This window comes from Barbatula barbatula (assembly GCF_947034865.1).
Source record: "Barbatula barbatula genome assembly, chromosome: 18".
Taxonomy (NCBI): Eukaryota; Metazoa; Chordata; class Actinopteri; order Cypriniformes; family Nemacheilidae; genus Barbatula; species Barbatula barbatula.
Window position 1 is genome coordinate 11,674,655 of NC_136781.1, and position 18,603 is coordinate 11,693,257.

General features: G+C 38.5%; 1 protein-coding gene across 1 annotated transcript; it reads left to right on the plus strand.

The window, feature by feature from the left end:
- Positions 1 to 31: 31 nt before the first annotated feature.
- Positions 32 to 18,575, plus strand: mtnr1ab (melatonin receptor 1A b). The gene is made up of 2 exons (XM_079479129.1): positions 32 to 496; positions 16,034 to 18,575. The coding sequence occupies exons 1-2, from the start codon at positions 310 to 312 to the stop codon at positions 16,900 to 16,902; spliced, it is 1,056 nt and encodes a 351-aa protein (XP_079335255.1). The 5' UTR covers positions 32 to 309; the 3' UTR covers positions 16,903 to 18,575.
- Positions 18,576 to 18,603: the final 28 nt, after the last annotated feature.

Sequence of the window (18,603 nt, forward strand, 5' to 3'; positions counted from 1 at the left end):
ATTCATAACCAATTCCATCCACTTCCACAGCGGGGCAGCGTTTCAACAATTCACAGTACCATAACCACGGGCAACCGAGAACAACTTAACTTGCTGTCGGATGCCACATACCAACAAACTGATGTAGACAGAACGCTATATAAGTGTGGACACATGTCCGCGCTCCCATCATGAACGCGTCCGCGGCATCGAGGAGCATGCCATGATAATAGATCTTTATTTTACGCACGTTTACGCAAACGCAACAACTCACCACAAACGGAAAGAAACGCTTTGATTTATGGCGAGGATTGTTGAAGTGTGGATAAAATGAAAATAAATGGGAGCCGATTGATGAACAGTTCTTCACTGACCCCCTACGAGATCACTCTGAATCGCCCTCCGTGGGTAGCCACAACTTTGGGGAGCTTTTTGATCTTCACTATTGTGGTTGATATATTGGGGAACCTCTTGGTCATCTTCTCCGTCTGCAGGAACAAGAAACTAAGAAACGCAGGTAAGAGTTTTTCAATTAGCAAACATTTATTCTCGATCAGATTTCCACCGATTTACAGAGTAAAAAGAAATGAAGCGCAAGTTGTCAACATCGACAGTCGAACTGATTTGGTGTTCCTTTGAGCGCACTTATCATTCTGCGTGAATGCTATTCTCCACAACCTCACAGCATACGAGGTAGGCTGTATATCACAATTAAACAGATGTGTTGTTAAAGAAAAGGTGAAAAGGGGATGACTGAATCAAAGACCACCTGTGAGGACTGTCTCAGTTAGATCGAGTTGAAACATCAGGTGAATTTTTGATTCAGTGCCCAACTTAAAGCAAGACTTGCCTACGATATATCATTATTTTATAATCTGATTTATTTCATAATCTGACTAAAGCATTATAAATATATTGTACCGAAATGTACAGTCTCGATGTCACTTATAGCAGCAATGAGTATTAAGAAGCTGTTCCTCGCGTGTTTATGTATATTATGTTACATGAACACTAATGTACATTTTTACCAGTTCATAAATGTATCAGGCATAAATTTAACAACACAGCTCCAACTTGTTTTTTTACTAAGCATCTTATGTTTCATGGATGTTTTGTTGTGCTTACAAGGCACAGTATTTACACTATGCACTCTTCACTATTTTTAGAAACTTCAGGTAATTGGCCCAACATCAAGCAAAACTGAACCGGCCAGTCATTTTCCATATGTTACTTTCCTTTGCCAAGAGACAAAGACTTTACAGTGTGTTGTTCTTTAAGCTTGCGACTCTAATGTGAGCACATAACTTACATACCAAAACACCGGGTGTAACTGATAATGATTATAAATAAAGGGGTATACTACACTGGGTATTGTAAATACAAAATCTGCCCTCATAATTCATAAAGACCTACAAACATTTACTGCATACTTGATGAATTAATTCACACAGTTTTATTTTGCACTGTTATTTTATAATCTGCTCTTTCTTTCTTTCTTTCTTTCTTTCTCTCTCTCTCGCTCTCTCTCTCTCTCACACACGTCCTCATTATTTTCAGTGTGTAGGCTACATTATGTACATTAAACTGCATGTACGGTTTTTAAGCTTGTGAAAGTGGTAAAAGCTGTATAATGTTTGGCAGACAAATGGCATCCCTTTTGGATAAAAGCGTCGGCCAAATGCATACAATCACATAAATATACATTTTAATCTTCAATATGCTTATTTTCTAACCCAGTCTGTGAATAACCCAGCTCATTTGTTACGATCTCAGATTTTGTTATCCCATATTTCGATGTTGATACTTTAGCCTGGGTCACATTTGTCATGACTTTAAGAACTTGGAGGTAATATGTTGCAATGTATTTTCACATCTACCATTCTGTTTTATAAAGGTAGTGAGGATTGATTTACTGTAACTACCTGTAGTTGTTGGCACATTTCTGTAAGTATCTGCCAAAAATAACGCAATACTGTAAATTAACACAACATTGTGTCACATTGCACTGAAAAATAAACACATTTAAATTGATTAAAACAGCTTAAATGTGGAAGTTGTAAAAATCTTGATATTCCTCCATGGATTTATAAAAAAAGAAAGTTGATGTTCAAGTACTGCTTCTGAGATTCAAAAAGGGTCCTGGCTTACAGACATGCTCAAATTTGTTGTACCCCGCCACAAAAAACTAAGAATGCACAATTTCTGTGAAATAACTTGAAACTGACAAAAGTAATTGTAAACCAAAAGTCACCATTGTTTATACCATATTTAATAGAAATCAGACTTTGCTTTTTTAATGAACATTATATTGTAAATAAAACCAAATGAAAATGTCATGGAAAAAAAAATGATGGGACCCCTAACCTTATATTTTGTTGCACAACCGTTTTCTGCAGCTCTCAATGAGACTTCTGCACCTGTTAACAGGTAGTTTGGCCCCCTCTTCCACAGCAAACTGCTCCAGCTGTCTCAGGTTTGATGGGTGCCTTCTCCGTAGTGCCAGTTTCAGCTCTTTCCATAGATGTTCGAAAGGATTCAGATCAGGACTCTTCAGAAGGCCACTTCAGAATAGTCCAATGTTTTGTTCTTTTGCATTCTTGGGTGATTTTTGCTGTGTGTTTTGAGTCATTATCCGGTTGGAAGACCCATGACCTGTGACAGAGACAGAGCTTTTTGACATTGGGCAGTACGTTTCGCTCCAGAGTGCCTTGATACAATTTTGAGATTTCATTGTGGTCTGCACATATTCAATGAACCCTGTGCCAGATGCAGCAAAGCCTCCTCCATGTTTCACTGTATAATTTTTCGTCTGTGAACATGGAGCTGATGTGACTTGCCAAAAAGCTCCAGATTTGACTCATCTGTCCAAAGGACATTCTCCCGGAAGGATTGTGGCTTGTCAATATGAATTTTAGCAAATTCCAGTCTGACTTTTTAATGTTTTTCTTTCAAAAGTGGAGTTCTCCTTGGTCTTCGATGGAGCCCTCCTTTGCTCAAAAAGCGAAGGATGGTGCGGTCAGAAACTGACCTACCTTCACCTTGGAGTTCAGTTTGTATCTGTTTGGCCGTTATCCTTGGTTCTTTTTCTACCATTCGCACTATCCTTTTGATCAAACATTATGAGGCAGAGTTTATTCGAATCACAAATGAATCAAATAAAACAAACTTTTTAATGCATTAGCGAATCGGTGGATGATTCATATGAATTTGTAAAAAAAAAAAACTCACAGGAACTCTTAACTATTTTACTATGCAGCTAACTTGTATGACTTAGTATATTCACTATTTTTTATCAATCTGAGGTCAATCTTCCTCTTCCGACCGCGCCCAGGTACGTTGGCTACAATTCCATGGACCTTTAAACTTGCAACTGTTGAACATCAAGCTTGGAGTTGTAGCCTTTTCCTTTGCATGCTTGTCTATTATTTTCTTTCTGAGCTTCTCAGACAACTCTATGCTTTGCTGTCTCTCGTCCATGTTCAGTGTGGGGCACACAATGATACCAAACAGCACAGTGACGATACTTTTCTCCGTTTAAATAGGCTGAATGACTGAATACAAGATTGGATACATTATGTATTATATTTTCTAAGGGGTACCAACAATTGTGTCCAGGCTATATCTTTGTAGAATAAGCAATAATTCATCTCTTGCCACGGCTTCTTTACTTTATTCTATGAAATACCAAAAGCATGCAAGTATACATGATTCAATAGATTACATGATTCATGTACATGATTCAATAGCTGTAAGGGAACCAACAAATTTGAGCACGTCTGTATGTGAAGCAGTACTTAAGTGTTCTTCTTTCCATCGAGTACTGTTCTCTGATTAGTGTGTCACATTGACTCAGTAATTGTTCCATTAGCCTCCTGCGATGTTTGCTTCATTATGTTTCCCACCAGTGAAGGTACCTCCCACGGCCCATTGTGAAGAGCACCGATCCATAGGCACTGACCCATGGAAATATTCAATTGCCATCATTCTGCTACATATTCAAAGTTACAGTAATTCACAAGCAAGCATATGCACGACCACACAAGCACACACACACACACGCACACACGCATTCACTCTTTATTGTGCTTCTGTAATGAAACAAAGTGGTTCCATCCCCCCGTTGTGCTCTATCTGTTTTATTTAAACTCCTCAAGCTGAAAGACTCTATTTGCTATGGCACCACTGTCTGTTTGGATTATTCAGGCCAACCATACCCTGCTGTTTGGTAAGCCTCATTTCAACACAGCCAGTATACTTCGATCATCTTGCCACACCTGACAGCTACCCTTGATATTTTGTACAGTTTGTGTTTTTAGCACAAGCCATCCTGTATCAATAGGCCCTGTGTCTGTGTTGAAAGTTTAATGTCTCCTTCATTGGGAAGAGATCTCGGGACAGTGTAACAGAGCCCTGCTGCTTTGTCCAGCTCTCGTCTCTAACTACTGTTCTGTACATGCACTGACGTGGCTCATGAGCCCAAGGCAGTCTTATTAGATAGAATTCACTGTTCAAGAGAAACTCTCCTCTACCAATTATTCACAGAGACTGTGTGAAAGAAGGGCTCTCTCAAAAGGGTGGAATGAGGACAGAATGTTTCCTGTGATACTTAACTCCAAATCTCTTTTAGATAAGTATCGATAAAAGTGCATTCATTGGGATAGATGGATATTGACTAATACCTGCAATAGTGATACTGAAGTGCTGACTATCAGTGTCTTACTGTAATGATTTCTGTGATACTGTTGATATCTGCAAAAAATGCCGTGAAGGCATCATATTTATTCAAAAAGTTAAAGGTGTGTTATTTAAGCGTTATTCAGTACAAAAAAATGAATGCCAGTTGACGTACAAAAGAAATATACTACCTAACCCACACTGTCAAAATTACATTTAAAATCGGCATGAAATGGAAGTAGCAATTATTTTTTCTGCCGTAAAGTGACGTATATCCGAGTGAAACGACACCTGAAATTAGAAAAAAATGAAGGGTGGGACTTAAATTGGTTCATCGAGTGGATCGTTAAAAGTTGGGTGTTGCCAAGTCATATTTAATCCAGTTTGCAGTTTGTCAGTCATCGCAGCTCCGCACTTGCACCATTCCCTGGACCAGAAGTGAAGAGATGTTGTTTCGAGGGGAGGGAGATGTTAACGTTTTTAATTATAGATTACAAGTGCAAATAAATTTTTCAAAAATAAGTGCACGGATAAATCATTTATAATGAATACTGCAACACTGTGTAAATCAATTTGGATTGACAGTTAAAATGTCATGGGGACTTTAAGGTTTCAGATACTAAACTCTGCCAAAGCAGGTCTTATACAGAGATGTTAACATTATGAGGCAGAGTTCATTTTTATCCAAAATAAGAGCATTTTTATTCGAATCACAAATGAATAAAATAAAACAAACAATTTTATGCATTAGCGAATCGGTGGCAGATTCATATGAATTTGTAAAAAGAATTCCTGTGAGATAATTTAATTATTTTACTATGCAGCTAACTTGGATGACTTAGTATATTCATTATTGTGCACATTTTGTTATGATTTGCTTTCGTGCCAGTGATGGGTGGGTCTTTAGTTTTGCTTTATTCACATTTATATATATCACGTCGACTAGTCGATGACGTCATTAATATGTTATGGTTGTGGACAGAACCCAAGCGCAGGCAGACATGTGTCGAACAACAAGACTTTAATCCTAAACAAAGACCCTCGATGGGGAAAACATGAACACAAACAAGACTGAAAACTTCCCACAAGGGTAACAAAACAAACAAAGTCTTAAGAAAAACAAACTAAGTCCACAAACTTGAGTCCAGGGAACAGGAACACGGGTAATCCAGACAGACGAAGGGTAAATGTGCAAAGTGTGCAAAATGCAAAATGAACCGACAAGAGACAGAGGGAAACTGGGGCTTGATAAGGGGAAACACTAACAAGGACTGATGACACAGGGAGAGTGGCGGCAGGTGACATGGAAACACTAAGGGAAAGCTAACAGGAGGATTGCACGAGGCAGGTGAGGGGACTGAAACACTAAGGGAAAGATGGATCAGGGCTGGAGACAAGACTAACACTAATGGACCGCTAACCGGGGAAACAAGGGGGCGGGACTAAAGGACGTGACACCGGAGAGAGAGCATGGCTTCTCAAACCAAAACAATGCTCTTTCTCCACACAAAACACATGGGACTGACATGATCCTGCCACAAGACTCGAAAACCAAGACAAGGAGAGGCAGGATCATGACATAATACATAAAATAAGAATTAGGGAATGTTTTGTAACAAGACTTGATGGGTAGTAAGACAAGTGTTTGCGGGCTGCGGGAGAATAAAATGATTGGCAGGATTCCCGCAAAATAGCCTCTATATATATATTTGTATATTAATCCAAATACAAATAAACCGTTGCTCATCTATTGCACAAGAGCAACAACCACTGAACTTAAACAAAACGATTTTAAAGCTCTAGGGCGATGGTAGCGGGGATATGCAGTAAAAGAGCAGCAGGTGGATCTCTAATGTTACTTCAGATCTGAAGCGTGTGTACAGACCAAACTTCCCTGACAACTGAAAGTGTGACATGTATACAAATAGATGAATAACATTAAATGGGTCGAGTTTTATTTTTCAAAATTTATTCAAATATTAATGTCGGAGATTCCCTGAGCTTGGTGACTGTTAATATGCAATATGAGTAGCAGTGGTCATAAACAGCTGTTTAAGCTGTAGTCCCGCTTGAAATGCATAGATGCTTGGACCCGAAAAAGTTATTCCTTACCTCACCACTTTACAACCAAATTGTACGTTTTCTTATGAAAACGAAATAAACTTCCAATAATAGAATAGAACTTCTAAACTTCCAATTACATGGGTTCTAAACTTCCAAAATCGTAAAGGCTATGTTTGCAAAGGGACATATTGCCAAATTTCAACTTCAGGTCTTGTCATACTGCATTGCCCCACAGGAAGCTTACTAATATTTAGCTTTTGGAAATGAAGCTTTATTGTTTCTTTATGAGTTCATGTCCTCACTTCTGCATGACTTGGCCCTCGGTTTGCCCTTGGGTTTTGATTCACTGGCCTAATAAATGCGAAATTGCGCTCAGTTACAGACCAACTCACTTTGTATGATGTCACTATAAGTTCATCCATAGGACACATTGTGAATTTTTACAGTCTGCCAACTGTGGCCCATACTAGCTATGTCGAGCAAGGGAGAGCAAAATGCTGAAAGGGTTTTCTAACTTTTTTCTGCTAATGATTATGATCTGGATTTTATTTAGAGAATGCTAGACAATGTAAACACTGTGGTATGTAAATACGATAATCGTACAGTACAGTACCATACAGTAACCATCTGGTATCTCACTGCACTTTGGTAATGTTTTTTCTAAAACCAAGTGGTGTAACATGACTGTTTGCCTGACTGGGGGGGTTGCTGAGGTCAGCTTTAGAATTCAGTTGTTTTCATATTTATTAATATAACTTAAATGTAACATTCTGCTTAATTTATTTATCATTACATATAGTCATTTATAGTCCGACTCCGTATAATATTTGACTAGTGTTTCTCTCTTTGATCTTAAATGTGTGCTTCTCTGAGTTGAGACGCTGTGTGTGTGTGTGTGTGTGTGGGTGTGTTTGTGTGTGTGCTGCTTTGTAACAATAAACATTTTAAAAAGCGCTATATAAATAAAGTTGACTTGACTATGGGGCAGTTTCCAGGATAGGGCTTGAGTCTAGGCCCAGACTTGTTAAAATGTGAGTGCCGTCTTAAAATATATCAGTGCGATTGTTTTGTCTCAAGACGCACATAAGTAATGTTTGTTTGTAAAGTATGTTTTTAAAAACGCCTTAAATATCCTAATTTAGGATAAATCCCTGTTCGGGAAACCGCCCCTTTATCATTTTTGGTCAAATTCTTGTGTACATCAAGCTAGACATGCAATTTGGCATTTATATTGTTACTGTATAAAGTAATTATTCGGCCCTCAGTACATACTGTGCTGCATTAGAGTAAATCAAAATATCAATGACAGTGTAGACTTATTACTTCCCATATTAAAGGTCAGGTGTATGAAATTTAGAAGCATCTAGCGGTGAGATTGCGAATTGCAACCAACGGCTCACTCCACCCCTCCCTTTCGAAGCACTACGGTGCCTGACACGGCACTAAGATGTATTAACGAAACACACTCTTCGGAGCGGTTTGTTAATTTAGGGCTTATGTAAAAACAATGTGTTGAATTCCATGTATCAGATCATTTCTTTTTTTAATTTGCCATACATGAAAATACAGTGTAGTTGTCTTAAGTTAATAAGCCACAGTGACCACAGACCCCCATGATCCTGATACCGTAAAATATTGATTTAGGCATAATATTTCTTTAAACTCCACAGCAATCTGAAGAATCTCTGCAGGGGAGACGAAACGATATCAGTGTTTATTTGCAATGAATAAAATGAAAAAAATGCAATACCGAAGTTCCTTTTAGCAAAGTCTCCCCACTAGGCGGACGTATTTGCAATAACTCTGGGCAGCTTTTGCACTACACTGAGCAATGCCCAATTTGCACATTCATAGATATCTTGTTCAAATCTATAAACTTTGGTTATTGTAAGTTTTAATACATTTTCTTTGTATTTGACAATTACATATGCTCTATTGATTCAGCGCTATTTGGCTGTTGATAATGTAAGGGTACAGTCAAATGCATGTAAATAACGCAAGAGTTCACAATTTATAAAAGCAGCTCGGGATGATTCTCTCTTTACTTTTTCACTTGCGCGTTAGGGCACCACAACTAGTTCATTTTGCCTCTGCAAAAGAACAAATCACGTTTGCTCCATATATCACACAGACTAGTGTCAGAGAATCGCAGCAGATTCAAGAAGTTGTAGTTATGTTCTTGTGTTTGTGCTAGAAAATATATCCAATGAGAAAACCTTTAATCTGTGAGAAAACATTTTAAGCATTCAACTTTCATTGCATGAATTCACACACTGATTTGCGGATGTGCAAAACTCATCTGTGAACACACTTCTTTTGGTGCAGCTGTGAATATGTTTTGCATATTTACTACAGCAATTATAGCAAAAAATGTGACTTGCACCGAAGGATTCAAAAAGGTGTAACTTTTTGTGTTGTGTCCGCGGGAGAGAAAAACATCTACAAGTTTGCAACGTCAAACTTTGACTTCAAATTTACTGATACACGTGTGGTCAATCCCTATGTCCACTGGGACCAATGCAGTGTTGCTAGAATCTTTACAATGATTTCTTTTAACAATTGATCAAATGTGCTTTATTAAAGGTATTTTAAAAAGGTAAAACTTTTTCAGCATTTTCTCACCCTCATGTCATTCTAAACCTGCACAGAAAAATATTTATTTTTGATGAAAGCTGGTAACCAAACAACATTGTCCCCCATTGACTTACATTTTACTGTATGAACACAAAACCATTGAGACGTTTCTCTTCTCTTGTGTTCCACAGAATAAGGGTTCATGTACAGGTTTTAAACGACATGACAGTGAATAAATTATGACAGAATTTATGATAATCTATCCCTTTATAAATGATTAAATTGCCAGTGTTACAATAATCTCTGCTGTGCCTTTATTTTTCAGAATTGGCATTTCTCAGTTTTGAGGTTAACGGATACAGTTATGAGAAAAAAGTTAAAGGTAATATCATCTTTGAGCACTCCACATGGAGTCATATCCAGCACAATCCTGACAGTGAAGTTGTGTTGCCAAGCTAAGGGCTCATTCACAGACATCAGTCAGATATACGGTGTGAGTCAGGCTCGTTCAGTTTAACCAGGATTCCAGTGCTGCTTATTTTCTTCCTTTTTTTGTAGTCTCGGTCACGGCTCATGTAATGTGGTGTCCTATTGCCTGTAGAATGCTACAGAGCTTGGATGATTGTTGACTTATATTCTATTCAACGTGATGACAAATCAAGATGATTTATTTCGAGTAAATGGTTGAATTGGCCTTACAAAACAATAATATTACAAGGCAAAAACAAACTGTTAAAGCAGCCATGCACATATAAGAATAACCAGAGTGAGAAATAGACTATGTGCACAAGCGTAGCGACGAACTTCCGCTGTGGACAGAAGTCGGGATGTCAGTTTCCGGTTTGCTCTCACACAGCACAAAATGTCAAGAGTTGACCAGATGTCTTCAAGATCTGCCAAATATAAGCATTATCGATGTACAACGCATCATTGATGCCTGGTCCCCTGCTCCAACAAGCAAGCGTGACAAAGGATTTAAGCTCTATATATCCACAGTTATATCCACACCTACGAGGATAAGTCGTGTAATCTAATGTGGTGTGCCGACAGCTAACGCAGTGGCTGTCACAGTCTATTCTCTTCACAATCTCTCAAAGGATCCTGTGAAGTGAGGTGAAAACCTCACCACAACGTTAACCCTGCAGAACATATGCCACAAGAGGCACAAACCGACTGTTTGTAAAGAAATGACATGATTTTAGTGGCCTTTACACGGTACGATTGAAGGTCACATAAGTTACTGAACGGCCAAGCATTCAGAGAAACAAATAGAATTCTGACACCAGAGTGCAACATTACAGTAAAGAAGTGTTTTACTTTTATTAGGGTGAGTAGGTAGAAGTAGAAATGGAAACTGAGAGAAACTGCTGCAGGTGATCAATCCAATATCAAGTCTCTCAATAATCACCAAATAATGGAACATCTTTTTCCAGGGAGAGACTTATTAAATAAGATTTTTCTGAAAATGAAGAGACTATTAAAAACATTTGCGGTCTTTATATTGGACAATTTATTTGTCATGAAATCACAACAAATAAAATGAAACGCGTTCATAAATTGTAAAGGAATAGTAATTATGTCATGATTTACTCACCCAGAAACCTACAGGTATATACATTTTCTTGTTGTGCTGATCACAAAGAAAGATATTTGAAACAGTTCTGGGGCACTATTGACTTCCATAGCAGAAAGAAAAACTAACTTCAAAGTATCTTGTTTTGTGTTCGACAGAACAAAGACATTTGTAAAGCTATTTAACAACTTCAGGTTGGGTAAATGATGACAGAATTTAAATGTGTTGGGTGTACTGTGCCTTTAACATTGTAGCACGTCTACCAAAAAAGCACAATGCGCATACACGTCCAATTTCTATACCTATAATCTTGCATGAGATCCTGTTGACAGTTTTCTTAAACCTTCTGGCTTATGAAGAGAAAATGTGATTTGATGATTTCTCTCTGTTTTTGAACACTGAAACTAAGCAGTTTCATCTTCCCTTGACAATTTCAAATACTTAAATACTGAGTTTCAGTTCAAAACATTGCTGTGTATAGTTGAAGCTGACTCGTATAAGGAATAAAGAGCCTTGCTACAGGGCTCCTGCTGGGATTCTTCCTCTGTTCATATTTTAGCCCGTCTGCTAGTCTCCGTTCAGACTTGAAGGACACAACCGCTTCAATTAGAGAAGCTTCTGAGATGTCACAAGAATCCTTCAGATTCACTCTTCTGGAAAGATTTTCTGCTCTGTTGATTCCTCTTAACTCCTCTTAAAATCATGAATCTATTAATTTGGCAATGCTTCAGGATTTCGACATTTGCACTGTGTGTAACTAGAAAAAAACAGCAATCGCTGAGTGCAGTGTTCCAAATCTGTGCTAGAAGTCCGAGTCCATGTGATTCATGTTCTGAATATTTTAATCTTTCCTCTTTGAGAGAGGCAAACTGAGAGGCTAGTGGGTGTATATAACATTTCTAGACACTTTATATGTTCGTATCAACAGGCTTTGGAGCGGCGAGGCCAAAATCAAGCAGATTTAGCAGTAATCCGTGTAGACAGATGGAAGAATAAATGCCATGTCAATAGTTTTCAGGTCATACAACATGTTATATGTTCTCAGATGACATACCACCTGTGTGGGCATTTCACTGTCAGTGTCCATTTACGCTTTTATCTAAAGCGACTTGCATTGCTACATTGCATTTCTGGCTATGTGTAATCCCCTGGGATCGAACACATGACCTTGGGATTGCTATCGCCATACGATAACCACTGAGCCACAGGAAATCTTTTAGAGATGCTTCGATAGAAGGGGTGTGACGAGACACTTATCCCACGAGACGGGACACTTGGTTCACGAGAACGCGACGATACGAGACTGTAAATTAAACTTATATTTTAATAAATTATATTATGCAGAAATAAACAGTAACACTGCAAAATGTATTGCTACAAACTCCCAGGCAAGTAATTGCACAAAAATCATAAACAGTATAATAAAAATAACTAATACAAATATTCCTGAACAAATACCAGTAAGCATAGTTTACTTTAACCACCAGTAGTGCTGTATTAAAACTAAAAAAAAATCAGTATTTCTTTGCACTTTGAAAGCATGGAAAAAAAGCTATGAACTATGAACTACACAGAACAGCCTAACAGGCTCCTTTACAAGAATATTAGCATGTCTACATTTACGGCAGCAACTGTGACCTCTGGCCAATAAATATGTCACCTGCATTTAAAAAGACACATTCTGTTGGAACAGATGTAGCAGGGATGGAAAGTGGAGACGGCAAAGGATATTTGGAGCTGTTTTCTCTCCACCACTTCAGGGGCAGCAACTGAGTGGGATAGATATCTCTCTTCTGCAAAGTTCAATTTCCTTCTTAATCTCCTTGCTGCACTGTTCTGTCTTAGAGAAAGAATCCCCTAGCAGATCCTCAAGTGCTGCCTTCTCTTCTTACTCTGCTACCGCCCTCAGCTCCAAGAGCCCCATCTCTCCAATGTGTGGTCTCTCCAATTCAATTTGGTAAGATAAATCTTCAAGGACGAAAGCATTTCACACACACTTAAAAGGAGGGAAGCATTCAAATGAATTATACCTGATTTTGCAGCAACTGTTCCATCCTTTTCTGTATCCTCATGGTCATGGTCTAGCTGAGGTAGAGTCTGGAATCTTGGGTCCAGTGCTGTACTCTCTGGCAGGTAGTTGTATGCATCCCCGCTGTATCTCGTTGAAATATTATTGAGGATTGCTCTCTTGATGTCAGCCTCAGTTGGCAATCACCGTCATTTGGTGCCATGCTTTGTTCAATCGTGTTCTTCAGTGGCAAATGATATACACTCTGGGGGTCTTCTATTCACACAAGACTGTGGTAGTTGTCTTTAAAGGATTCAGAAGATTCACAAGGTCTTTGGCATTCACAATGTCGCAGGTGTCCTGTGTATCAGTGTTTCGGTCATGGTGTCCTATATCTGGGCTGGTGACCGCTGCTAAAGTAATTCTATTAAGAAAAAAATGAAATCACCGATCACAACATTTTAAAAAACGAGTATACAATCAACACTATATTATGACATGAAAGAAATGTTTCTGCCAATGATAGCACATTCCATTTTTAGGATAACTTATGGTATTGTTGAAACTCGCCAGGGTGTCTGGTAAGAGACTTAGTCGATTGTATGATTTTTAGTAACCTGTTTAATTGTCACCACAACAACTCCAAGTAGGATCAATATCATACATGTGGCATGTGGTAATATAAGCCAAACGGAACTAAATTACAACATAAAACCGTTCCAAACTCAATTATTATAAGAATTAATAGGCCAATGCACGGTATAATGGCAAAATATAGAAAACAAGTCAAGCGAAAAACACATGTGGTACATAAAGTCTAATAACATGCACTTACTTTTAGGGATGTAACAATATTATCGATATCGTGCTAAATTGTCTAAATATTACTGTGGTCACATGACTATATGAAACGATAGGTCTTCTGGGCTCAACATAAAAATTATAGATGTGACCTTTGGCAAGGTCCATCTGCTGCAATTATTTTATTTTATAAAAGGGATTTTTTTGATCTCATACCTCTAAGCAACAGTTATGATTAAAGGATAAAGAAAAGAGAATGCTTATGGCATGTTTCCAAGTCATCCTTTGTCATTTTAAATAATGTTTTATTAATAAAGTTCGGGAGGAGACGGATTCGCTGATCCGAATTAGCAAACACGGCTTCTACCTTATCAGCTCAAGCGAGCTACCACCCGAGCTCTTCTCCCTGAACCTGCTTCTCTAACAGGAATCCTGGGGGTGCACCCTGGTTAAGGGCTTGACCACTTGTAAGCAAAGCTATTTAAGGAGCACTGCATGCAATAAGAAAATGACCTAAAAGATAACTTTCATTGTGCTGTGACATCTCTGTAATACTGCGGTCGAGACACATCGGAATTTGTTATATACATCACCTAAAGGGTTATAAGGAACACCTGTTCAATTTCTCATTAATGCAATTATCTAATCAACCAATCACATGGCAGTTGCTTGAATGCATTTAGGGGTGTGGTCCTGGTCAAGACAATCTCCTGAACTCGAAACTGAATGTCAGAATGGGAAAGAAAGGTGATTTAAGCAATTTTGAGCGTGGCATGGTTGTTGGTGCCAGACGGGCCGGTCTGAGTATTTTACAATCTGCTCAGTTACTGGGATTTTCACACACAACCATTTCTAGGGTTTACAAAGAATAGTGTGAAAAGGGAAAAACATCTAGTATGCGGCAGTCCTGTGGGCAAAATGCCTTGTTGGTGCTAGAGGTCAGAGGAGAATGGGCCAACTGATTCAAGCTGATAGAAGAGCAACTTTGACTGAAATATCCACTCGTTACAACCGAGGTATGCAGCAAAGCATTTGTGAATCCATAACACGCACAACCTTGAGGCGGCTGGGCTAAAACAGCAGAGGACCCCACCGGGTACCACTCATCTCCACTACAAATAGGCTCACCAAAATTGGACAGTTGAAGACTGGAAAAATGTTGCCTGGTCTGAGACATTCAGATGGTAGAGTCAGAATTTGGCGTAAACAGAATGAGAACATGGCTCCATCATGCCTTCCTACCACTGTGCAGGCTGGTGGTGGTGGTGTAATGGTGTGGGGGATGTTTTCTTGTCACACTTTAGGCCCCTTAGTGCCAATAGGGCATCGTTTAAATGCCACGGCCTACCTGAGCATTGTTTCTGACCATGTCCATCCCTTTATGACCACAGTGTACCCATCCTCTGATGGCTGCTTCCAGCAGGATAATGCACCATGTCACAAAGCTCGAATCATTTCAAAGGGGATTCTTGAACATGACAAGGAGTTCACTGTATTAAAATGGCCACCACAGTCACCAGATCACAACCCAATAGAGCATCTTTGGGATGTGGTGGAACGGGAGCTTCGTGCCCTGGATGTGCATTCCACAAATCAACTGCAAGATGCTATCCTATCAATATGGCCCAACATTTCTAAAGAATGCTTTCAGTACCTTGTTGAATCAATGCCACGTAGAATTAAGGCAGTTCTGAAGGTGAAAGGGGGTCAAACACAGTATTCCTAATAATCCTTTAGGTGAGTCTATGTCCCAACTCAAACACAGAAATAAGGTTTGTAACTCTAACTCCATTGCGTGTTGCAAACATTATTTTAGGGTTCGAGTTGAGAAATGTACTAAAGCTGAGTTGTCGCAAACGCAGCATTTTTGTTTCTTATTTTTGTAGTGTATACTCAGGCTTCATCAGTTTGTGTTTCCTAACATGACACCCAAAAATGTATGGCGAGTGAAATACCATGTGACAATAACAGATGCAAGTCAAATCCTTTAATTAGTGGAAGCAGCTGACAGACTTATGAAAGATATGATTCAATTAAAAGTGATAAAGGTCATGATGAAAAGTTTTCTGGCATCCACGCTGACAAGCACAGAATATATATCCGGCCGAAACTTTGTTTTTGAAAAATGTCACGCTGAATCTTTGTACAAATCTAATCAGATGGCTTTATGGAACTTGACAAGCCATCTGCAGAATTCGGTCTGATAAACACAAGGCGGTCAAATGAAACTTGGATTATATTACCGTAATATTGCTTTAGATATTACATTATGCAGTATTCTTTCAGTACATATACATGTTTTGCAAAGTGTATTTGGTTAAATAAAAACAATTCTCAACTGTACTTTTATATTTTTGCAGGAAACGTTTTCGTAGTGAGCCTGGCGGTAGCTGATCTGGTGGTAGCCGTGTACCCTTATCCACTTGTGCTGGTGTCCATTTTCAATAATGGATGGAATTTGGGATTCATCCACTGCCAAATCAGTGGATTTCTGATGGGACTGAGCGTGATTGGATCTATATTTAACATCACTGGCATCGCCATCAATCGTTACTGCTACATCTGCCACAGTCTCAAGTATGACAAGCTATACAGCGACAAGAACTCCCTATGTTACGTGCTTCTAATCTGGATACTGACTGTGGTCGCGATAGTGCCGAACTTCTACGTAGGCTCCCTGCAGTACGACCCCAGGGTTTACTCTTGTACGTTTGCGCAGTCGGCCAGTTCGGCGTACACTATCGCCGTCGTGTTCTTTCATTTCATTCTTCCAATCATGATTGTGACCTACTGCTACCTGAGAATCTGGATCTTGGTGATTCAGGTGAGGAGACGTGTCAAGCCCGAGTTCAGGCCCAAGCTCACACCACACGACGTGAGGAATTTCGTCACCATGTTTGTGGTGTTTGTTCTGTTTGCTGTGTGCTGGGCCCCACTCAATTTTATTGGTCTGGCGGTCGCCGTGGACCCCATTCGGGTCGTGCCGCTGATCCCAGAGTGGTTTTTTGTATCTAGTTATTTTATGGCCTATTTCAATAGCTGCCTTAATGCCATAGTGTATGGACTGCTGAACCAAAACTTTAGAAGAGAGTACAAACAAATTATCATCTCGCTCTGCACGGCACGAATGTTCTTCCCGGAGAGTTCGAATGACGCTGCGGAACGAATTAAAAGCAAGCCATCCCCTCTAATTACAAACAACAACCGAGTTAAAGTTGACTCGGTATGACATCCCAAAAACGGGCACTGTGAGAAAAACATACCAAAAATCCATCTCAGCTGCTTCCAGAGTATTTATAACAAATGTTTGTATCGTATATTAAGGTGTGTGCCTGTTGCTTTTATAAAGGATGCATACAAATAGTGTCACAGTGTTTACAAGTTCAGAATGCAAACGTTTTTATTCATACATATGTTTTCTGATAAAGAACAAGATGCCAAGTTAACAGATTGAGAAGTGCTCCACTATTGAATTGAATCATTCTTTTTTAATTTGCAGCGAATGCTAAATATTGTTGCTGTCCTTCTGAAACCTCAGATGTCCGCATTCACTGTTTTTCAGGAAATAATATTTTTTTTATAATTAAATACTGTGTTGTCAAAGTTGACAAGCAATTTTGAATATTTTTTTGTTGGTATGCACAATAAATTATTCGTCGATAAATGGTCATTTTTAATGTTATCTGTATCGGCTGATATTAAAATTTAGGCCGATATATTATAGCTGATAAATCATAAATCATTAAACTTCTTCAGCTGCATGATCATAGTTAAAATATAATAGAGTACTGTCTTTCTTTCGTGATCATTCACTTACTGCTATTAGCAAAACATTGTTGATATAGGTTCAGTATATTATTTGATTATAGTGTAAATTATAGGAACAAAAGCCTATTGTTTGAATCAGACTGCTGTCTGAGTGCTCTCTGTCTTGAGACCTGTTAGGCATGTGGCTATCTCTCTGGAAGAACATCTAGAATTTCTGTATTAAATACAAAATATACCAGAAAAGTTTGAAGGTTAAAGAATAGTTACTAGTGTAAAGTAGGCTTTGAACATGATTTTCAGGGGGAAAAATAGAACTAATGGTTTCCTTGTTTTCTGCAGTGAACGTTTTCAATAAAAGCAGTTGTCCACTTTTTGCCTTTTGTTTCAGTCTTAGGGAATTTTATATAAATATTTTGATACTGTATGTCGGCCATATATCGGTTATCGGCTTCCAATGTAAAATAATTATCGGTTATCGTTATTAGCCAAAATTTACATATAGGTGCATCCCTACTTTTTAGGTATTCGCAAAACCCACTGACACACATAAAGGGTGACGAATAATGATTTATGGCAAAAAATTAAAATCACGTTTCAGAAGGACAGCAGCGATATACTGTATATAATGTTTTTTGGGGTTTGACTTACTTCGACATGCAGGTCAACATATATTTGCTTTTCCAAAGAAAATTACTGTTCTCATGACAGATTTAGGTTTGAATTACAATGTAATTTTACCAAATGAATGGGGTGACCATAGCATCTATAACATGGATTTGAACCAAATGGGAAAATTCGCCCAAAAACATGTACCATAACAGTATTATATACACCTGATCAAAATAAAAAATTATTACATAATTTTATGTAATGCTCTTATGTTACAAATGGAGTGCGGTTTAAATCACAACAAGCAGTATCCAAGTCTAATCTAATGATGAACAGAAAGCAGAAGACGCTGGAAACAATGTCCACATTTTATCATAGACCAAGTTGAAAACACAGCCACCACAGTGGCACTTTCTTGTTTACAACATAAACAGATAAAATGTAACAAATCTTGTCTCCCCTTGAACTCTTACATGTGAAACTGTGCTGAATAAACTGAAATGAGAACAAGATGAATTCATGCTCAATGTGGATGTTCCGGTTTCATTATTAT

Bases quoted from the DNA above. Each gene is read 5' to 3' on its own strand.
- mtnr1ab (XM_079479129.1), top strand. From the start codon at position 310: ATGAAAATAAATGGGAGCCGATTGATGAACAGTTCTTCACTGACCCCC. The intron at 497-16,033 runs GTAAGAGTTTTT...ATATTTTTGCAG, and splicing joins CAAGAAACTAAGAAACGCAG to GAAACGTTTTCGTAGTGAGC.